Genomic DNA, 17,547 nt, shown 5'->3' with positions numbered 1-17,547 from the left:
ACACAGGCGTATACACTTAAAATAAAAATACATCTTTAAAAAAAGGATCATTTTGTCTAGCACTGAATCAGTGGAGTCATTTAGAGAGTTGGATCTGTCATTCTAAGCTACCCCTCCATGACTGGTGCAGAGTCTCATGTAGTTGGTTGCACACTCTCTGTAGCGAGGGTGGCCTGGAGCTTTTTCTACTTCCCTGGCCTTTCAAGTGCTGGAATGACAGGTATATGGCGCCACAGTGGTGCTCTGTGGATCAAATCCAAGTCTTCCTCCATGTTAGGCAAGTGTTAGAGCTACATCCCCACATCCGCAGCCCTGTCTTTTTATGTTTATTTTTAATTGTGTGTGTGTATGTGGGCTTGTGTACATTAGTGCACATGCCCATGGACTCTCAATGAGTGTCATATCCTCTGGAGTTATAGGTGCTTGTGAGCTGCCTACTGTGGGTGCTGTGGGACCAAACTCCAGTCCTCTGCAAGAGCAGCAAGTGCTCTTAACCCCTGAGCCGTCTCTCTGGTGCTCCTCTTCTGTATTGAGATAGGGCCTTCTTACATAGCTCAGGCTAGCCTAGAACTGTAGCAAGAGTTCCACAGAGCTTTGAGCTGCTTTGATTCTGGAGTGTTAAGCACCTGGACTTTGATCTGCCTTTTGTGACTGCTACTTTTTGTGTCCACCACCTTCTGTTTGAAATATGCAAAACTTGCTTGCAGAACTCCAAGAGGTTTGGGGCTGAGAATTGCTTTGGCATTTGTCTCCTTTGTGGAGCTTCACATATGAGGTTTTGGTGTGTGGAAATTGACTTGCTGAGGTGTAAACTGTATAACAATGAGAAAGCCTTTTGCAAAGCTACAGTCAGTCTGCCGGAACCTGAGTCCCTGTGGCCCCAAAGGGTAAAAATCACCCTAGAGTGACCCTGTGTCTTCCACTGATCTGCACGAACCCAATACCCGTCACAACATAGAACTCTGCATCCTGCCTCTGCCTCCTGAGGACTGGGATTATAGATGCACGAGTCCCCCCACCCCCCAAAGACAGATACATCCCTTTAGTCGAGTCAAAAATGTCTATACCCAGAGGTTTTTAAAACTTGCTTTTTAAATTCGTTTACTTTTTCAGGACTGGGTATTGAACCCAGGGTCTCAGGCTGAAGGCGCAAGTCATAAACAATCCCACACCAGTTTGGAATTGTGATTAATAGGGTGGTATTTATTTAAAGGGGAATAAACTTACAGATCACGGTCCCAGACAACAGCCCTCTGCGCACGCAATTGGGAAGAAGTCTAGTCGCCGGAACCGGAGCAGGAAGTAAAGAGAGAGAGGAGGGAAGTGGCCGCTTTTTTTAAAGGGAAAGATACCACGCCCCAATGGGCTGGTATCTTGGTGGCTATTGGCTGGAGGAGCGGAAGGACCTCCCGCAACACCTCCCCCTTTTATTTAAGTAAGAGAGTTCTAAACCTACTATGAAATTATATACAATAAGTACAAATATCCTATTCTAACTAGCTTAGGTCTTATATAATAAATAGCTTGGCTAAGTCATGAGTCGAAAGTAACTACATTTATATAGTCTTCAACCCCATCGAAGATCTGAGAAGGGAAATAATGTTACCTGAGTAATTAGGAAGTGCAATCAAACAACTTCTAAAACATGCAACAAATCACAGAGACAACTAGCTACCTGGGCAATCACCCAAGGTCACGTTTGCAGCGTTGAAGCAACCAACTTTGGCTAAGGCCTAACATAACTGACACACCATTTTCAAAGGCAAGAAACTTGTCAAAACTATCTTACCCTGTCTTGGCAGGATATGACAGTCCTGTTTTTTCCATTCACAGATACTCTGTATTTCTGTCAGTGGTTGAGGTATGGGCATTTCTTTACCCAAAGGCCAGTTCAGCCAAGAAGAAAGGCTCCGGGTGGAGTGTCTTTGGTGCTCAACATTCTCTCGGGAATAGAGCGGTGTTGCCAGGAGCAATTGTGTCTCACTACCACAAAACTCTGAGTTAGATTAAAGGCCATTTTCTACAGCTCTTTGAAGAGGTTGAAGATTATCTATCTATACTGAGTATAATCTCTATGTATCTAAAGAACCTGATTAGTCTAATTATAAATGACAAATTTAGAATACTATTGATCTATATAATTCTCAATACCTATCTAACTTAAAGACTAAGACAATAAATAACTGTGAAACAAATGAGGACAATGACCTCCAAATATAAGCAATGTACAAATATACATTGCAGTATGGGAAATATATATCAATACACAAGCAATATGTAAATATCTTAATCAGAGGTAGAAATGTACACTGCAATATGGTAAATATATACAATATATATCAATACAATATATGTCAATACATAAAAAATGTTTTTAAACAGAGGTAGAAACATGCATGCATACAATAGTCAATATAATTTCACTTTGTATCAATATATAAGAATCGATACCAATACGTTTGTCTCAAAACAATAACTCACAAGTACCAACAAGTACCAATCTATTATCCCTCTTTTTTTTTTTTTTTTTTTTTGATCCCTGAGCTTATTATAAAATTCCTTCCCCAACCCTCAACCGTATACCAATTTATAATCAATCCCTAAATGATGTCCCTAAACCCAAGGGCAAACTTTACTGGGAGAGGGGACGTCGTCCTCTAGAGTTACTTCCAGCTGTCATGGGGGCGACGTTCTTTCTGGGGGATCCTGTGAAAGTAAAATGATGGTTAAATTTCAAGATCGATGTCTTTTAAAATTGCAAATAGTCTCTGAGTATTTTGTGCAGGTCTGGCCAGAATGTTGTATAAGAGGTGCACCATTTCAGCTAACCAAGTTGGGATCGTCTTGTGCAGCTGGTACCCAAAACAGGTCTTGTAGTAGCGCTATCGGTATCATGACGTCATATCAACCAGGTGGAGTCGTTGTTATGGGGCCCCATCTTCTTCCTGGAAACTTTAAATGTCACTTCAGGAAAAAACTCATTGTTCATTGTGAAAAACTTAAACATTAATCATATAGACATACACACACACACACATATATGTATATTCAATGAAAGGAATGATAGATATATTCAATGAAAGGTATGATAGATATGAAGAAAAGCAAAGATGTTTTCTAAACTCATATTTCTTTCTGTCCCCTATCATGGCTCTTGACATGAGACAGAAACTCCAGAAACTCTGGGTTTTTCTCTTACCAACAGGCTTGGAATTGGAGAGGGACTGAGCCAGAGTCCAACTTCAAAACCAGCTCTATAAATTTAGAAATATGGTTTAGTATATTTTACTTACACAACTTATTCAGTTTTCTTAATAGTTCCTATTGGGCAGGTATTTTTCCATCTGTCAGTATCCAAACATCCAGGATCCCTTGAATTTTTCAAAGATGAGTGTTTTCCTGTGGAGATAAGAACAGAACCCTGCCCCCATTCTATATGTTTTTCTTACCACCTGTAGGAATATCATCATTGTGGATGAGTTGTCATTTCTCCTTTCCAAGAGGTTTCTCCTCTTCAAATCGAACCTTTATTAATTTTGATGGTATCCACAATTTTTCTTCTCCTGTGGAAACAAGAGCAAAACCCCTTCCCCAACGTAGCACATCTCCTGGCTTCCATTGAGAGGTCAGCACATCTTTGAAATAAATTGGTTGATTTAGTTCAGCAGACTTTTCCATTATCCAATGTCTTTCTGCTGCTGTCGTTCCTTTCTCATTAGCGTTAAGAAAATTCAAGGTCAATAAAGCATTATGTAATCTATTTCTGGGGGTATTTTCGGTCCCTTTCTGTTTGTTCAGCATATCCTTTATAGTACGATTTGATCTTTCTATAACTGCCTGACCTGTGGGATTATGTGGTATACCTGTAATGTGTTTTATATTATAATAAGCAAAAAAGCGTTTCATTTTCTTAGATACATATGCTGGACCATTGTCTGTCTTTATTTGTGCAGGTATTCCCATGATGGCCATAACTTCCAATAGATGTGTGATTACTGAATCAGCCTTTTCTGAGCTCAGGGCAGTAGCCCATTGAAAACCTGAATACGTGTCTATGGTGTGGTGTACATATTTTAATTTACCAAATTCCATAAAGTGGAACACATCCATCTGCCAGATTTCATTTCTCTTAGTACCCTTTGGGTTACTCCCTGCAGGCAACGGTGTTTGATTATAGAAGGAACAAGTAGGACATCTCTTTATAATGTCCTTAGCTTGTTGCCATGTAATGGAAAATTCTTTCTTTAGGCCTTTACTATTGACATGATGCTTCTTATGAAATTCTGAGGCCTGCAACACGCTTCCAATCAATAATTGATCAATCTCAGCGTTGCCTTGTGCTAGAGGACCAGGCAGACCTGTATGGGACCGGATGTGTGTTATGTACATCGGACAAAGCCTGTTCCTGATTATGTCTTGTACCTGGATAAACAATGAAGTCAGCTCTGTGTCATCTGGTATAAATTCAGCAGTTTCAATATGCAAGATAACTCTTTCTGCATATTGTGAATCTGTAACTATATTAAGAGGTTCTTTAAAATCCCTTAGCACCATAAGAATGGCATATAATTCTGCCTTCTGGACAGAATTATAAGGGCTTTGTTCCACCTTACTCAATTCATCTGACTTATAACCTGCTTTCCCTGATTTATTTGCATCAGTATAGAATGTACGGGCTCCAGTTATTGGAGCATCACGTACAATTCTAGGAAGAATCCAAGAAGTTCTCTTTATGAGGTTAAGTCTACCACTTTTGGGATAGTTGCTATTAATTTCTCCCAAAAAATTAGCACAAGCTCTTTGCCATGGTTCATTGTCTTCCCATAACTTTTTTATTTCTTCAGTAGTAAAAGGCACTATAATTTCTGCTGGGTCTATACCTGCTAGTTGACGAAGTCTCAGTTTACCCTTTATAATTAATTCAGAGACTTTTTCCACATAAGTTTTTAATTTTTTACTTGGTTTATTAGGTATAAATATCCACTCTAAAATAATATCTTCCCTCTGCATTAGAATCCCTGTAGGAGAAATTCTGGAAGGCAATATGACTAGGATGCAGCTAAGATTTGGGTTCACCCTATCCACATGTGCCTCCTGTAATTTTTCCTCAATCATTGTCAGTTCCTTTTCTGCTTCAGCTGTCAGTTTTCTTGGACTATTCAAATCTTTATCACCATCTAAGGTTTTGTTTAAATGAACTATTAGATCAGGTGTTATCCCAATAGCTGGTATTAGACTGGAAATGTCTCCTAACAATCTTTGGAAATCATTAAGAGTCTTTAACCTGTCTCGCCTAATTTGTGCCTTTTGCGTTTTAATTTTCTCTAACCCTATTCTGTAACCTAGGTAATTAATAGAATTTCCTCTTTGAATCTTTTCAGGGGCAATTTGTAATCCCCACCTAGGCAAGACTTTCTTTACTTCTTCAAACATCCTTTCTAAAGTATCTTTATTTGAATCAGATAACAAGATGTCATCCATGTAATGGTAAATTATGGACTTGGGGAATTGTTTACGAATTATTTCCAATGGCTTACTTACAAAATATTGGCACAATGTAGGACTATTGAGCATACCCTGTGGGAGGACAGTCCATTGATATCTCCTATTAGGCTGAGAATTATTATAAGTAGGCACTGTGAAGGCAAATTTTTCTCTATCCTTTTCTTGTAACGGTATGGTGAAAAAACAATCTTTCAAATCAATAACTATAAGAGGCCATCCTTTTGGTAATAGAGAAGGCAAAGGAATTCCAGATTGTAGTGGGCCCATAGGTTGAATTACCTTGTTGACAGCTCTTAAATCTGTCACCATTCTCCATTTACCGGATTTCTTTTTTACAACAAACACAGGAGAATTCCAAGGGCTGGTTGATTCTTCAATATGGTGAGCATCTAGTTGCTCTTGCACCAGCTGTTCCAATGCCTGTAATTTATCTTCAGCTAGAGGCCACTGTTTGATCCATATTGGCTTCTCAGTTAGCCATTTTAAAGGTAGGGCTGTTGGTACCTCTAAAGGTTTGGTATTTGCTGTATGTTCTTGTACAGCCTGAATGGCTGGTGACCTTTTCCCATAATATCTCATCATGTCCTTCCCAGAATTATGAGTTCCTGGAACTACAGGAATGTTAATCTGGGTATTCCATTGCTGTAGCAGGTCACGGCCCCATAAATTTATTGCGATATTGGCAATATATGGCCTTAGTCTTCCTATTTGCCCTTCAGGCCCTATGCATTCAACCCATCTTGTGCTTTGTTTTACACGAGATAGGGTTCCAATTCCCAGGAACTGAACATCTACCTCTTGAAGAGGCCAATTCGGATGCCAAGATTCTGGAGTAATAATACTTACATCCGCACCTGTGTCCAATAAGCCTTCAATAAAAGTGCCATTTATACAGACTCTTAGCTTTGGTCTTTGATCATTAATAGAAGTCTGCCAAAATATACGTTTACTCTGTCCTACTGGGTTTTTTGACTCATCCTCCATGTGTAATTCATCATTTAGACCAGTAATATTTTTTACAGCAGAAATTGGAGCTTTTAATTTTCTTGGTGAGGCACGTTCTCTACTGTGACTGGGAATGACTGGGCCACTGTTGGCTTGGGGGCCTGCGAGAGGCCCCTCAAGGAGTTTCCCGACTGTATCGGGTTGCCTTGTCTGTCTGTTGTTGACCTGCATTCGTTGGACCAGTGTCGGCCTTTACCACATCTCCTACATATACCTGAAGGCCGAGGTCTCCTATTTTTGTCATTCCCAGAAGGGATATTATTCCTAGAAATCCTTTGCCTGCAATCCCTTTTCAGATGTCCTAATTTACCACAATTAAAACACCTGGCAGTTTGATGTCTCCTCATTGCTTTGGAAATCGCTTCTCCTACCCAAGATTCATCATTATAGCTAAACGTCTCAACATTCATTGTATGCTGAATCCATTCATCCATAGGTGCTGATCTAAACTTTAAAGGCCCAATTATCTTTTTGCATTCTATGTTTGCATTCTCAAAAGCTAGAGATTCAAGAAGTAGTCGTCTAGCTTCTGGGTCTGTTACCCCTATGTCCAGAGCCTTAATTAATCTTTGCAAAAAGTCAATAAAGGGTTCTCTCTGTCCCTGCCTAATTCTGGTATATGATTCAACCCTTTTTGCTGGATCTTGTAGCCTATTCCAAGCATTTAAAGCTGCTTGGTGACATAAACACAGTACTTCATCATCATAAAGAGCTTGGACCTGTGGGTCAGCATATTCTCCTACACCAAGAATTTGATCTTGGGAAACCTCCACACCTTTTGCTCTTCCTTGCTGTTCCATATGTTTGGATTCTTCTCTGAAATAGATTCCAAACATCAAGGAAGGTCCATTATCTAAAACTGCAGACACTAACTGATGGAAATCGTGGGGGGTAGCTCTAGCATTAGAAGCCCAAGTCCTTATCATTTCCTTAACATATGCAGAGTGCAAGCCAAAGGTAACTATAGCTTGCTTAATTTCTTTTAGATCATTCATTGCTATTGGCATCCATCTAGCTTCTCTGACTCCCTTTGAGCCTTTAGAAGTTGACGCTTTGTCAGAATGAATTACAGGGTATGTCGCTAAAACCCTGGGTAAGCCAGATCTAATAGCTGGTGGTGGCATTGTATCCTGTCCTTGTGCCTTCTTACTCTGTTCACCAGCTCCAATAATTTCTTCAATCATTTCAAGTCTTTTTATCATTGTCTCTCTTAAATCCTGAATCTCCTGAGCTACATGTGTTTCTAGTGATTTCACTGAGGTGTCAATTTTTTGGTCCCCATTCTGCACCTGTGATTTCAAAGCTTTTGAATCCTGAATCTCCTGACCTGTATTAGTTTCTGGTAAAGATTGCATGGTTCTTAGGAGTGCCATAATTTTCCTAAATAATAGAATATTCAAAAGAATACTGAAACCTAGTAACCAGTAAATTAAGTTATCTCCATAGTCGTATAAACCTTGCATGAAAAAACCCATTGTTTTGGTAGTCAAAATAGTAAAATTCATGTTGGAAACGAAAACTGCCATATTACCTATTATCCAGCAGGTGGCGCTGTTCCCAAGTCGCGACGAAAACGGGGTCCTGTTTCAGTGTCCGCCTAGTATTTGTTAAAAACTGGGAAATGCAAGTTGCTCAACAAAGTAAATGTAATTAAATCAATTCCGTACACGGAACCATAAACCCAGAATCCAGGGGTAGAGAAGAGTAACCCGGAAGCTGTGTATGCCTCCACGTGACAGAGTCGTCCCAAGGGGTTGCAGCTTTCCGCAACTGGTAACCGCGTGCTCTGGTTCGCTCCGCTTAAGAGCTGTGCTTGCAAGGGAGATTTGAAAACGATTCAGAAAAGAGCAAACCACGTGGGCAGAGACTACGCGGTCCTGTGGAATTTAAATCCACGTAGCGAGGCAAACGATAGGCTGCGTGGGGACTTGAAGTCAATCTGAAGTGTCTAAAGGGAAAATATAAAGAACTGCAGCAAGAAAAGCCACTGCGTGATGATTTATGTTAAACTGCTGGCTCCACGCACAAGGCACAGGCCGCAAGGCACAGGCCGCAAGGCACAGGCCGCAAGGCACAGGCCGCGGCCGAACTGGCGGCCAGCAGCCGAGCGGGGGAAGGAGGGGTCCTAAAACCAAACGTTGGGTGCCAGATGAAGGCGCAAGTCATAAACAATCCCACACCAGTTTGGAATTGTGATTAATAGGGTGGTATTTATTTAAAGGGGAATAAACTTACAGATCACGGTCCCAGACAACAGCCCTCTGCGCACGCAATTGGGAAGAAGTCTAGTCGCCGGAACCGGAGCAGGAAGTAAAGAGAGAGAGGAGGGAAGTGGCCGCTTTTTTTAAAGGGAAAGATACCACGCCCCAATGGGCTGGTATCTTGGTGGCTATTGGCTGGAGGAGCGGAAGGACCTCCCGCAACATCAGGCTTGTAGGGAAGGTTACCCTGAGCTTTATTTCCAGCTTCTTTTTACTTTTTGTTTGAGATGGTCTTACTAGGTAGTCCAGGCAGGCCTTGAACTTGGGATCCTCCTGCCCTAACCTCCAGAGTAGCTGGAATAGCAGGTCTGTGCCATTAGGCTCAATTTCTTCTTGTTCTTCTTCACCCCCTTCCCCCCTCTCAGTTCTAGCATATTCAATTTTTAATAATTGTATATACACATTTCTAAATGTTAATATGTTAGATCAGGCTTAGATTTGTGCTGGCCACTCTAATATAGAGATCTGAAAAGATCAACCTTTCATTTTGTAATTGAGGATTCAGACCCAGACATTACAAACTGTCAGGATGGGAAGTGGAATGTCTCTTGGTCGTGGTACTGTCCTTGCTCTGAGACCGGGTATGGCCCTGATTCCTGTGAGGCTGCTGCAGGTTTGCATTGTGCCGTGGCCTTAAGAATCCTGTGGCTTTGAGATTTCAGGGCACGTTTTTCATTGTTTCGGGTAACATCTGTGTACTGACATGACAGGGTGAGGGCAAACTGCAGTACCTGCTCTCGAAGGCCACAATATGACAGAAAACCCAGGTCATAAAGTCTCACTTGGGGACAATCTGCCCGTGTTTGTTAAATTTTGGTGAAAAAAGCAGATGGACTTTTCTCTTCCATCAGTTAATGGAGACTCACTAACTACAGATACAGAGAGTACCTTTGGGAGGGAGAAAGGCCTGGTTATCCCTTGTCTGGTGGGTGAAATTGGCAGTGACTCATGCCAGGAAAGGGACATGATGAAGTCAGTTGTTTCTGTCACACACTGCCATCTTGGAACTTGAAGCCAGAGGGACTGACTCAATTCCAGCCTCTTATTCTTGGAGAACAGAGTGGCCATGGAGATGCCTCCTCGTGCTGACCTCAGGGGAGGTAGAGGCCTGCCTCCCCAGCTGCACTCCATGTTGCTTCTCTGTTGCCTCTGCGTGTGTCCTGCCTGTGCTTGGTCCCTCCTGAGAACCACCACCTTTCTTAGCACAAGTAATACCTCCTGTCAGCTCCTGGGGCTTTTATAGACTATTGTGTCCCCAAGTTAGGCTTGAGCAAAGCTGAAAGCCACAAGGACAGGCTGTGTAGGAAACAGACACTGAATCAGGGAACAAATGCTGATGGTTCTAGACGCTAGGGAAAGGTCAGTGTGCAAAGAATCACCTCCCAGAGGCTGCGCCTGTGAGGCCTGGGGTGGCCCTTGTGAGTCACTGAGGCCACTCTGGAACCACGCTTGAACCTCAGCCTGGACAACTTGCCTTCTGAGGCATGAGGCCTACTCCACCCTCAGCGCACAGGCCTCGGCATCTAATGCCAGGAAGAAGCTTTCCGGACGGGCTTCCTCCTTCCAGCTCACAACAAACGGGATCTGAGGGGTACTAAATGATACCCACTTCCCAGAACATTACAGAAGTCTCTCCCAAGTCTACCCAGGGCTGACCCTCAGCTTCTGCATCTTCTGAGGGCTGTCCTCATCCAGACAGGAGTGGGTACTGGAACAACTCAAGTGCCCCCTCTCCCGGCATGTCTTGTCCCTCTGCTTCTCAGCTACTTGCAGCTGTTTCCTCTACTAGGTAGCAAGCTGAGACCTCAGAAATCCTGACAGCTATGTCCTCCCCATCACTGCACCCCCCCCCCCCACCTCCATGGTAGTTTGGTGTAGAAGCCATACTTGATTTTACTGCAGACCTCTTTACATATCCAATACCATAGGAGCTCCATTCATGTTCTTTAGAGTGTGTTCAGCCTGGTCGTGTAATGAATGCTCTCTCTTCAAAGAACCATTTTAAGTTAGTTTTATTTCCTAGTAATTTCATCTGAATTTCATTTTTCATGGTACTGGGGATTGAAGAGTTGAACTTGGGACCTTGAATGTGCTTAGTAAGTACTCTACCACTGGGCTATATGACCAATGTTTCAAAAAGGTTTTTGAGATGGTCTTAGTGTGTTGTTTAGGCTGTTCTTGAACTTGAGACCTCAGCCTCCTGAGCTGAGAGTACAGTTGTGCAATGCCCTTGACTGAAAATTATGAATTAGCAGCTAGACCACAGTTATTAATCCCTACCTGTGAGCTATACAGTGTTTCCTTTATTAATTGATTTTGAGACAGGGTTTCACTATGTGGCTCTGGCTTTCCTGGAACTGACTCTGTAGATCAGGCTGGCCTTGAACTCACAGAGATCCATCTGCCCCTGCCTCTGGAGTGCTGGGATTAAAGGCATGCTCCACTACGCCTGACGTTAGTGTTTCATTTTGAGACTGGGTTTTATGTAGCCGAGGCTGGTTTTAAACTTATCTGCCTTGTCCTGCTGATCCTCCTGCCTTCACCTCTTGGTGCTAGGATTGTAGGTGTCTGCCGCCATGCCACTATACTAGGATCGCTGTGGATTCAAGGTTGCCCTTCAGGGAGCTTCTTTCTAATGATGGCTGTCATTAGCCTGATGCTTATCTCCCTTCCCAGTCACAGCAAATGTGCCCAAACCCTTCCAGTGTCACTGGAGCTCTCAGGACCTTGGCGGAGTGAAATAAGCCGCACCCTGCAGACTTGCCGTGAGTAACCACAAGGCCTTCCCGATTAGGCCAGGGCTGGGTTACCATAACCAACCTTGAGCATGAAACAGTTTCCAGTATCCATCCCAGAGAGCTGCCCGTGTGTGCTGAATCCCTGTCCTCTGCTTGGCTGTCTGTCATGTCACTTGCCTGGGAGCTCAGCTCAGCACAGGCCACCCACAGCGGCTTTGCTCCCCAGGTGATGTCCTGGATCAGAGTCCCAGGGACCATGGCCCTTGCCCCGTAGGTGAGGCTTTGTTCCCTCTACAGTGAAAGCACTGCCATGGCCAGTCTTGGACATTTCTGTTTACGAATAAACAGATTCAGGAAGGTAGAATTAAGAAAAAGGAGAGAGTGTTAAGGGCGAGATCTGCCAGTGTTGGAGAGGAGACCAGCTGAGTCCTCTTGGTTTTTGTTTGTTTGTTTGTTTGTTTTTCAATAGCCCTGGCAGTCCTGGAACTCACTTTGTTCACTAGACTGGCCTCAAATTCACAGAGATCTGCCTGCTCTGCCTCTTGAGTGCTGGAATTAAAGGTATGTGCCCCACTCCTGGCTTGATAACACTTTTTTTTTTCTTTTTCCTTTCTTTCTTTTTCTTTTTCTTTTTTGGTTTTTCGAGACAGGGTTTCTCAGTAGCAATGGAATCAGTCCTGGAACTCGCTCTGTAGACCAGGATGGCCTCGAACTCACAGAGATCCGCTTGCCTCTGCCTCCCGAGTGCTGGGATTAAAGGTGTGTGCTACTACCACCCAGTGATAACATGCTTTTGAGTGTGGGTTGGTCCATTCTTTCCCCAGTGACCTCAATCATAAGGGCAGCCACTGATACTCTGTTAGAGGGAAATGAACTTCTGGGTTCAGGGTTTAGTTTCACTGTTTGACCTTTGAGCCCCAATTTAGCTCTTCTGAAGCTGGGGAGATGGCATTCCTGGATTGAGTCTTGATTTTGCTGTGGAGAATGGTGCCACCACCCTCTTCTGGCCTTCTTGGGCACCTATGTGCACATACACATAGACACACACATACACATGCATGCACGTTCACACACACAAAAGAATCTGAAAAAAAATCCAAATACTTTCTAAGTTGTTTGCTAGGGTTGTGGAAAGGGAATAGCATGAGAATAGAATGAAGATGCTTTGGGGAAGAGTTAATCTCTCTCTAGAAGAGAAGCCAGAGTGCATGTGTGGGAGGGGTGACATTGTAGGCCCTGCCTGGAGAAACTGGGACCTATGAGGGGAGAGCACCTAGCCCAAGATGGGGTGGGTGCTGGTGGTGAGGGGAGAGTGCCCCGCTACCATGACACATAGATGTTCTAGTGAGTGAGGCTAGGAAGTCCTTGGGAGAGAGGTGGCCACACAATGGAGGAGACTGTCCCCAACATTTAGATAGAAATAGACACTCCCTTCCCTTTCCCCTTTAAAGCAGAATTTGGCCTTGCTCTGTCACAAAATGGAATGTCTGTTGGTTGTTTTTAAACACCTTTTAGAAAATTTTCTTAAATATATTTCTGACAGTAAAGGTTGTACTGCACAGGGGAGCAGATGGCTTTGAGGTGTCCATTTCCGTCTCAACAAAAAGGGCTAAGGCATAAATTACTCTGCTGGGCACCCGGCATGCCCCTTGTCATCAGGGCTTGTTCGTAGAGCTGGCAGGTGAGAGAGCTGTCTGCCTCTGAGGTTTAAGGTTCTGAGGGGCCTTGCATGGGCTTTGTTCAGTGCATGCCAAAGAGGGCCCCTCCACAGTGCCCCTCCACCCTCGTGGGTGGGAGGTGTATGCATGTGCGCCTGTGTGAGCGTGTGCATGCGTGTGTGTGTGTGCGTCTGTGTATGTGTGTGTGTCGGGGGCTGATGCAAGGAACAGAGGCTCCCCACCTCAGTGCATCTGCGCCAGCACAAGCTGCAGCTGTAAGACAAGTGGGTGTGGAGAGCCATGGACTGATATCCTCCACAGGCTCCCCGGGAGTTGCCTAGCAACCAAAGGAGCTGGCAGGAGCTTCAGGGAGGCAGGAGGGCAGGAGTGTGTGGGTGGTAGTCACTGCTGGAGAGCTCCGCTGCTGCCTTCTGATGTTTGGAAGGTACCCAGCATCCTGGCTCCCACCTGCCCATCTGGCACAGTCCTCAAATGTCTGCTTTCACCACTGGCCTGCAGTTGCCACATCAAGCCACACAACTCTGGTTCACTCATGGAGAACTTTGGGGTCTGGAGAAGGGATGGCAGTGTCTTGGGAACCACACGGTGAGAGGGAGGTTATACTGCCAGGCTATGGAGTCCTGAAACTAGAGGTCCAGATGGGGCGTGCACAGTGGGCTTGTATTTGCCGCTTTTCCCTTTGGGTTTCTTCAGAGGTGGGCATGATAACAGAGCCCTAGCACCTTAGTGTTTGGGGCAGCAGATTCCCTCCACAGAGCCCGGGTCTTGGAGTGGTCCCTTTAAGTCGTTAGGGATCAGTACTCAACCTCTTGGAGAGACGTTGCTGCGAACATGGGCTTGCGGTTCATCCCACAGGGATCAGGCGCCATCTCTCCAGAGATGAGCTCAACACAAAGTTCACAGGCATCCTCTTTGCCCCAGCTCTGTGGGGCCACAGGCCTTGGCCTGCAGCTCCTGGACCGGTGCCTGGCCCCCATCAACGCGAAGCCTCCGATAGATTCTCACTCCAGCCCTTTGGGGACAGGGCCCAGTCCAGGCTCCCTCTTGCGCTTGGCACTTTTAAAGAAACCGAGCTGTGGGGAGGCAAAGGTGGACAGTCTCAGGGGTGGACAGACTAGAGGACGTTTGTCACCTTCTGCTGGTCCTCCACTAGCCCCCTCGTGTTTGCTCCCTAAGAGGGCACCTCTAAATACCCCAGCTCATTCTTGGTACCCCTACTCCCAAACTGAGTGTGTGGATTAAAGCCAGGTGGATGGAGCCCTGGGCAGGAGACTAGAAGTCATGCTGTGTCACGCAGCCCTAGTTAACATTCCTCTCTGGGCCCACCTCACTATCTGTAGCAAAAGGAGCTTAAACCCCAAGTTCTCAACCAGAGCTTCTGAGATGGAGGGAATGTGTAGTTTCATTGCCTGTTTCGTTCATTTGTTTTCTGCTAAGAGGGACCCACAGATCTGGAACCATAGTTGAAGTGGCCTCTGTGGGCCCTGACCAGTCTTGCCTGCTGTGGAAGGGGCTTGGTGTCCTAGGAACAGGCAAGCAGTTGGGAGGAGGCGGGGCAGCGCCAGCTTCCAGGGATAGGAGCCTTACCTGCCACAGTGCCAGGACTAGCAGGGCCAGCAGCAAGAGCCCCCCCAGAGTGCTGCCCACAATGATCCAGATGGGGACCTGCCAATCTTCTTGCTTGGAAATCTCAAACGTGACCTGCAAGGGGAGGGAGCCAGGGCAATACTGTCACAACTGCAGGGCTTGGGCAGCCCAGGGGCAGAAGGTGGCACACCTGCAGCAGGGAGCTGCATCTGTTCTTTTGGGAGAAGTAGGGAGGGACAGGTGGTGCAGCTGGCCAAGGTCTTGGAACAGCCAGCTCTGCGCAGTGTATGTGTAACTGGGGTAACGGTCTCAGTGAGCCATGCTCCATGAGCCGTCTGTTCCCGCTGGTTCTTCTACATACTCTTCATTAGTCCTCCTGGCTACTCTTCGTTTCCCAGTGATGGTCCGTCGCATGTGTGGTTTCTGAGCCCCAGGGTCACGTGGGGAACTCAGGGTTGTGTACAGGCAGCCTGGGAAGCTGTTCCAATTGCTCCTTCCTTCCTTCCTTCCTTCCTTCCTTCCTTCCTTCCTTCCTTCCTTCCTTCCTTCCTTCCTTCCTTCCTTCCTCCCTCTCTCCCTCCCTCCCTCCCTCCTTCCCTCCCTCCCCCTCCTTCTGTCCCTCCCTCCCTCCCCCTCCCTCCCTCTTCCTCTCTCTCAGGATGATAACAGGTGTCATCCTCAGTCTCTCTCCACCAGAACAGTTTTGGAGACAGGTCTCTCACTGGCCTGCTTTGGCTAGACTGCAGGGCCAGCAAATCCCATGGAGCCTCCCTCCCTGACCTCCCAGCTGTGCATTTCCATTTGCACCGCCCTGAGTGCTGCTCAACATGGGAATTGAACTCTGGTCTCCGTGCTTGTGTGGCAAACACGTTACAAACTGAGGCATCTCCCTAGCCCCAGACCTTGAATTCTTGATCCTCCTGTCTCTACCTCCCAGGTGTTGGCATTACAGGTGTGTGCCATCACCACTCCTGGTTTGTGTGATCCTGAGGACTGAAGTCAAGGGTTTGTGTACACTAGGCAAGTATTCCATAACTGAGCTATACAGCAAACCTTCAGTTGTTTCTAAACTTAGATGAAGTAAAAAAAAAAGAATCTGGGCCTGGTGGTGGTGCATGCCTTCTTTACCCCAGCACTTGGGAGGCTTAGGCAGGTAGATCTCTGTGAGTTTAATGCCAGTATGATGCTTACATATTGAGTTCCAGGACATCCAGGACAACATAGAACCTGTCTCAAAAAAGAAAAAAGCAAAAAAAAAAAAAAAAAAAAAAAAGAGCAGGGACTGACAAAGGACCCAAGTTTGGTTCCTAACACCCACCTTGGACAGGTCGCAGCCACTTGTAACTCTAGATCCAGGATATCTGATGCTGCTTTCTAGCTTCTGCAAGCACTTTTACACATAAGTGCAAATATGCACACACACATAACACATGTGTGAGCCTTCCTCCGCACCCCAAGACAGACAGGGATTCTCTGTGTAGCTTAACTTTCCTGGAACTTTCTCTGTAGACCAGGTTGGCTTCAAACTTGCAGAGATCTGCCTACTTCTGCCTCTGGAGTTCTGGGATTAAAGGGGTTGCACCACCATTGCCTGACACACACAAATATATTTTTAAACACTAAAATAAATGTTTAAAAAAATAAACGTAGTTTATCCTGGATTGTTTCCATCTGTCATCAAACCAAAAATTATAAAGAAATGCTTACTTTTTTTTCCAAATAAAGAAGGACCTTCAAGGGTACCATTGGTGCCATGGGAACCACTATGACCTGGTGAACTTGCCCAGCTGGGTGGCATTCACTATGCTTGTGACCTTGCTCTCATGTCTGTGTTCCTCTGCACTCTGGACATATCTGGCTGCCTACCTGACTGCGACTCCCTCGCCTCCAGATCTGTTTCCATCACATCTCTGTTAGCGGTCAGCGGTAGTACTCTTCCTACCCGCTTGTCATTGACAATCCGTTTTTACACCCAATGGGCCATCAGCAAACCTTCTCACTCCAGCTCTGAAACCCCCAGAATGTGGCCACCCCTTGTCTCCTGGCTCTGGTCCTCTCCTCTTCTCCCGGAGTCCGCAGCGACCTCTCCACCTCAGTCTCGCCACCTTTCCTCTGCTGGCGGCATAGTAGGAGGACACTTGCACTTGGGTGACAGTGGCCTCTACTCAGCACCTCACAGCTTCTCATCTAGGGAAGTGGTCCTTGTCCCATCTCGATGACCTCATTTGCTGCCCCTCACTCTGTCCCAGCCCTCTACCCATGGCCTCCTCATGCCTGTCCATGCTGCTATGGCGCTGTTTCCTCTGGTCTTGAGTGACTGATCCCCAGATATCGACACAGGCTTCCATGTCCCTGTGGTACTGGGCTACAGTCTCTGCAGGGAGGAGCTTTCCCTAGCCTCCGATGTAAACCAGTGTGGATTTCACTCTGGCATGTGGATTTCTTTCTTTTTTTTTTTTTTTCTGGGAAGGAAGCCAGAAAACAAGCGGCAGTACCGCCAAGGGTGGCCTGGTGGGACCTCCTCATCTTTGCCCACTGCCCTGCCCTCAGAGCCTGGAGTGAGGCAGAGGCTTAGCCACAGTGTCTAACTGGGCGGTAGAGTGCTTGCCTCCCGTCACTGCTCATCCCCAGTGGAGGGGATGGGCCTTAGATGTGGGGGGTGGGTCTGCATGCATGTGCACACGGATTGACCCTTAAGTGCTTTTGTTTCATCCCTGAAGGATGCATGGGTCTTTATGCGGCTTCCCTCATTTTGTGGACCTGGGAACTACA

At 45.6% G+C, this 17,547-nt stretch overlaps 1 protein-coding gene across 1 annotated transcript in view; it reads right to left on the bottom strand.

Annotated features, from left to right (window-relative positions):
- Positions 1 to 12,844: 12,844 nt before the first annotated feature.
- Itga11 (integrin subunit alpha 11) overlaps positions 12,845 to 17,547 on the bottom strand; it is a 102,105-nt gene continuing 97,402 nt past the window's right edge. The window contains exons 29-30 of the mRNA XM_057766549.1: positions 14,776 to 14,889; positions 12,845 to 14,261 (exon numbers count right to left, since the gene is read on the bottom strand). Of these exons, the coding sequence (XP_057622532.1) occupies positions 14,190 to 14,261; positions 14,776 to 14,889 (186 nt within the window). The 3' untranslated portion in view covers positions 12,845 to 14,189. The remainder of the gene's footprint in view (positions 14,262 to 14,775; positions 14,890 to 17,547) is intronic.

This window comes from Chionomys nivalis, chromosome 4 (genome assembly GCF_950005125.1).
Source record: "Chionomys nivalis chromosome 4, mChiNiv1.1, whole genome shotgun sequence".
NCBI classification, from domain to species: domain Eukaryota; kingdom Metazoa; phylum Chordata; class Mammalia; order Rodentia; family Cricetidae; genus Chionomys; species Chionomys nivalis.
Note: the sequence above shows the minus strand (reverse complement) of the source record. Positions and strands in the feature narration are given on the sequence as shown.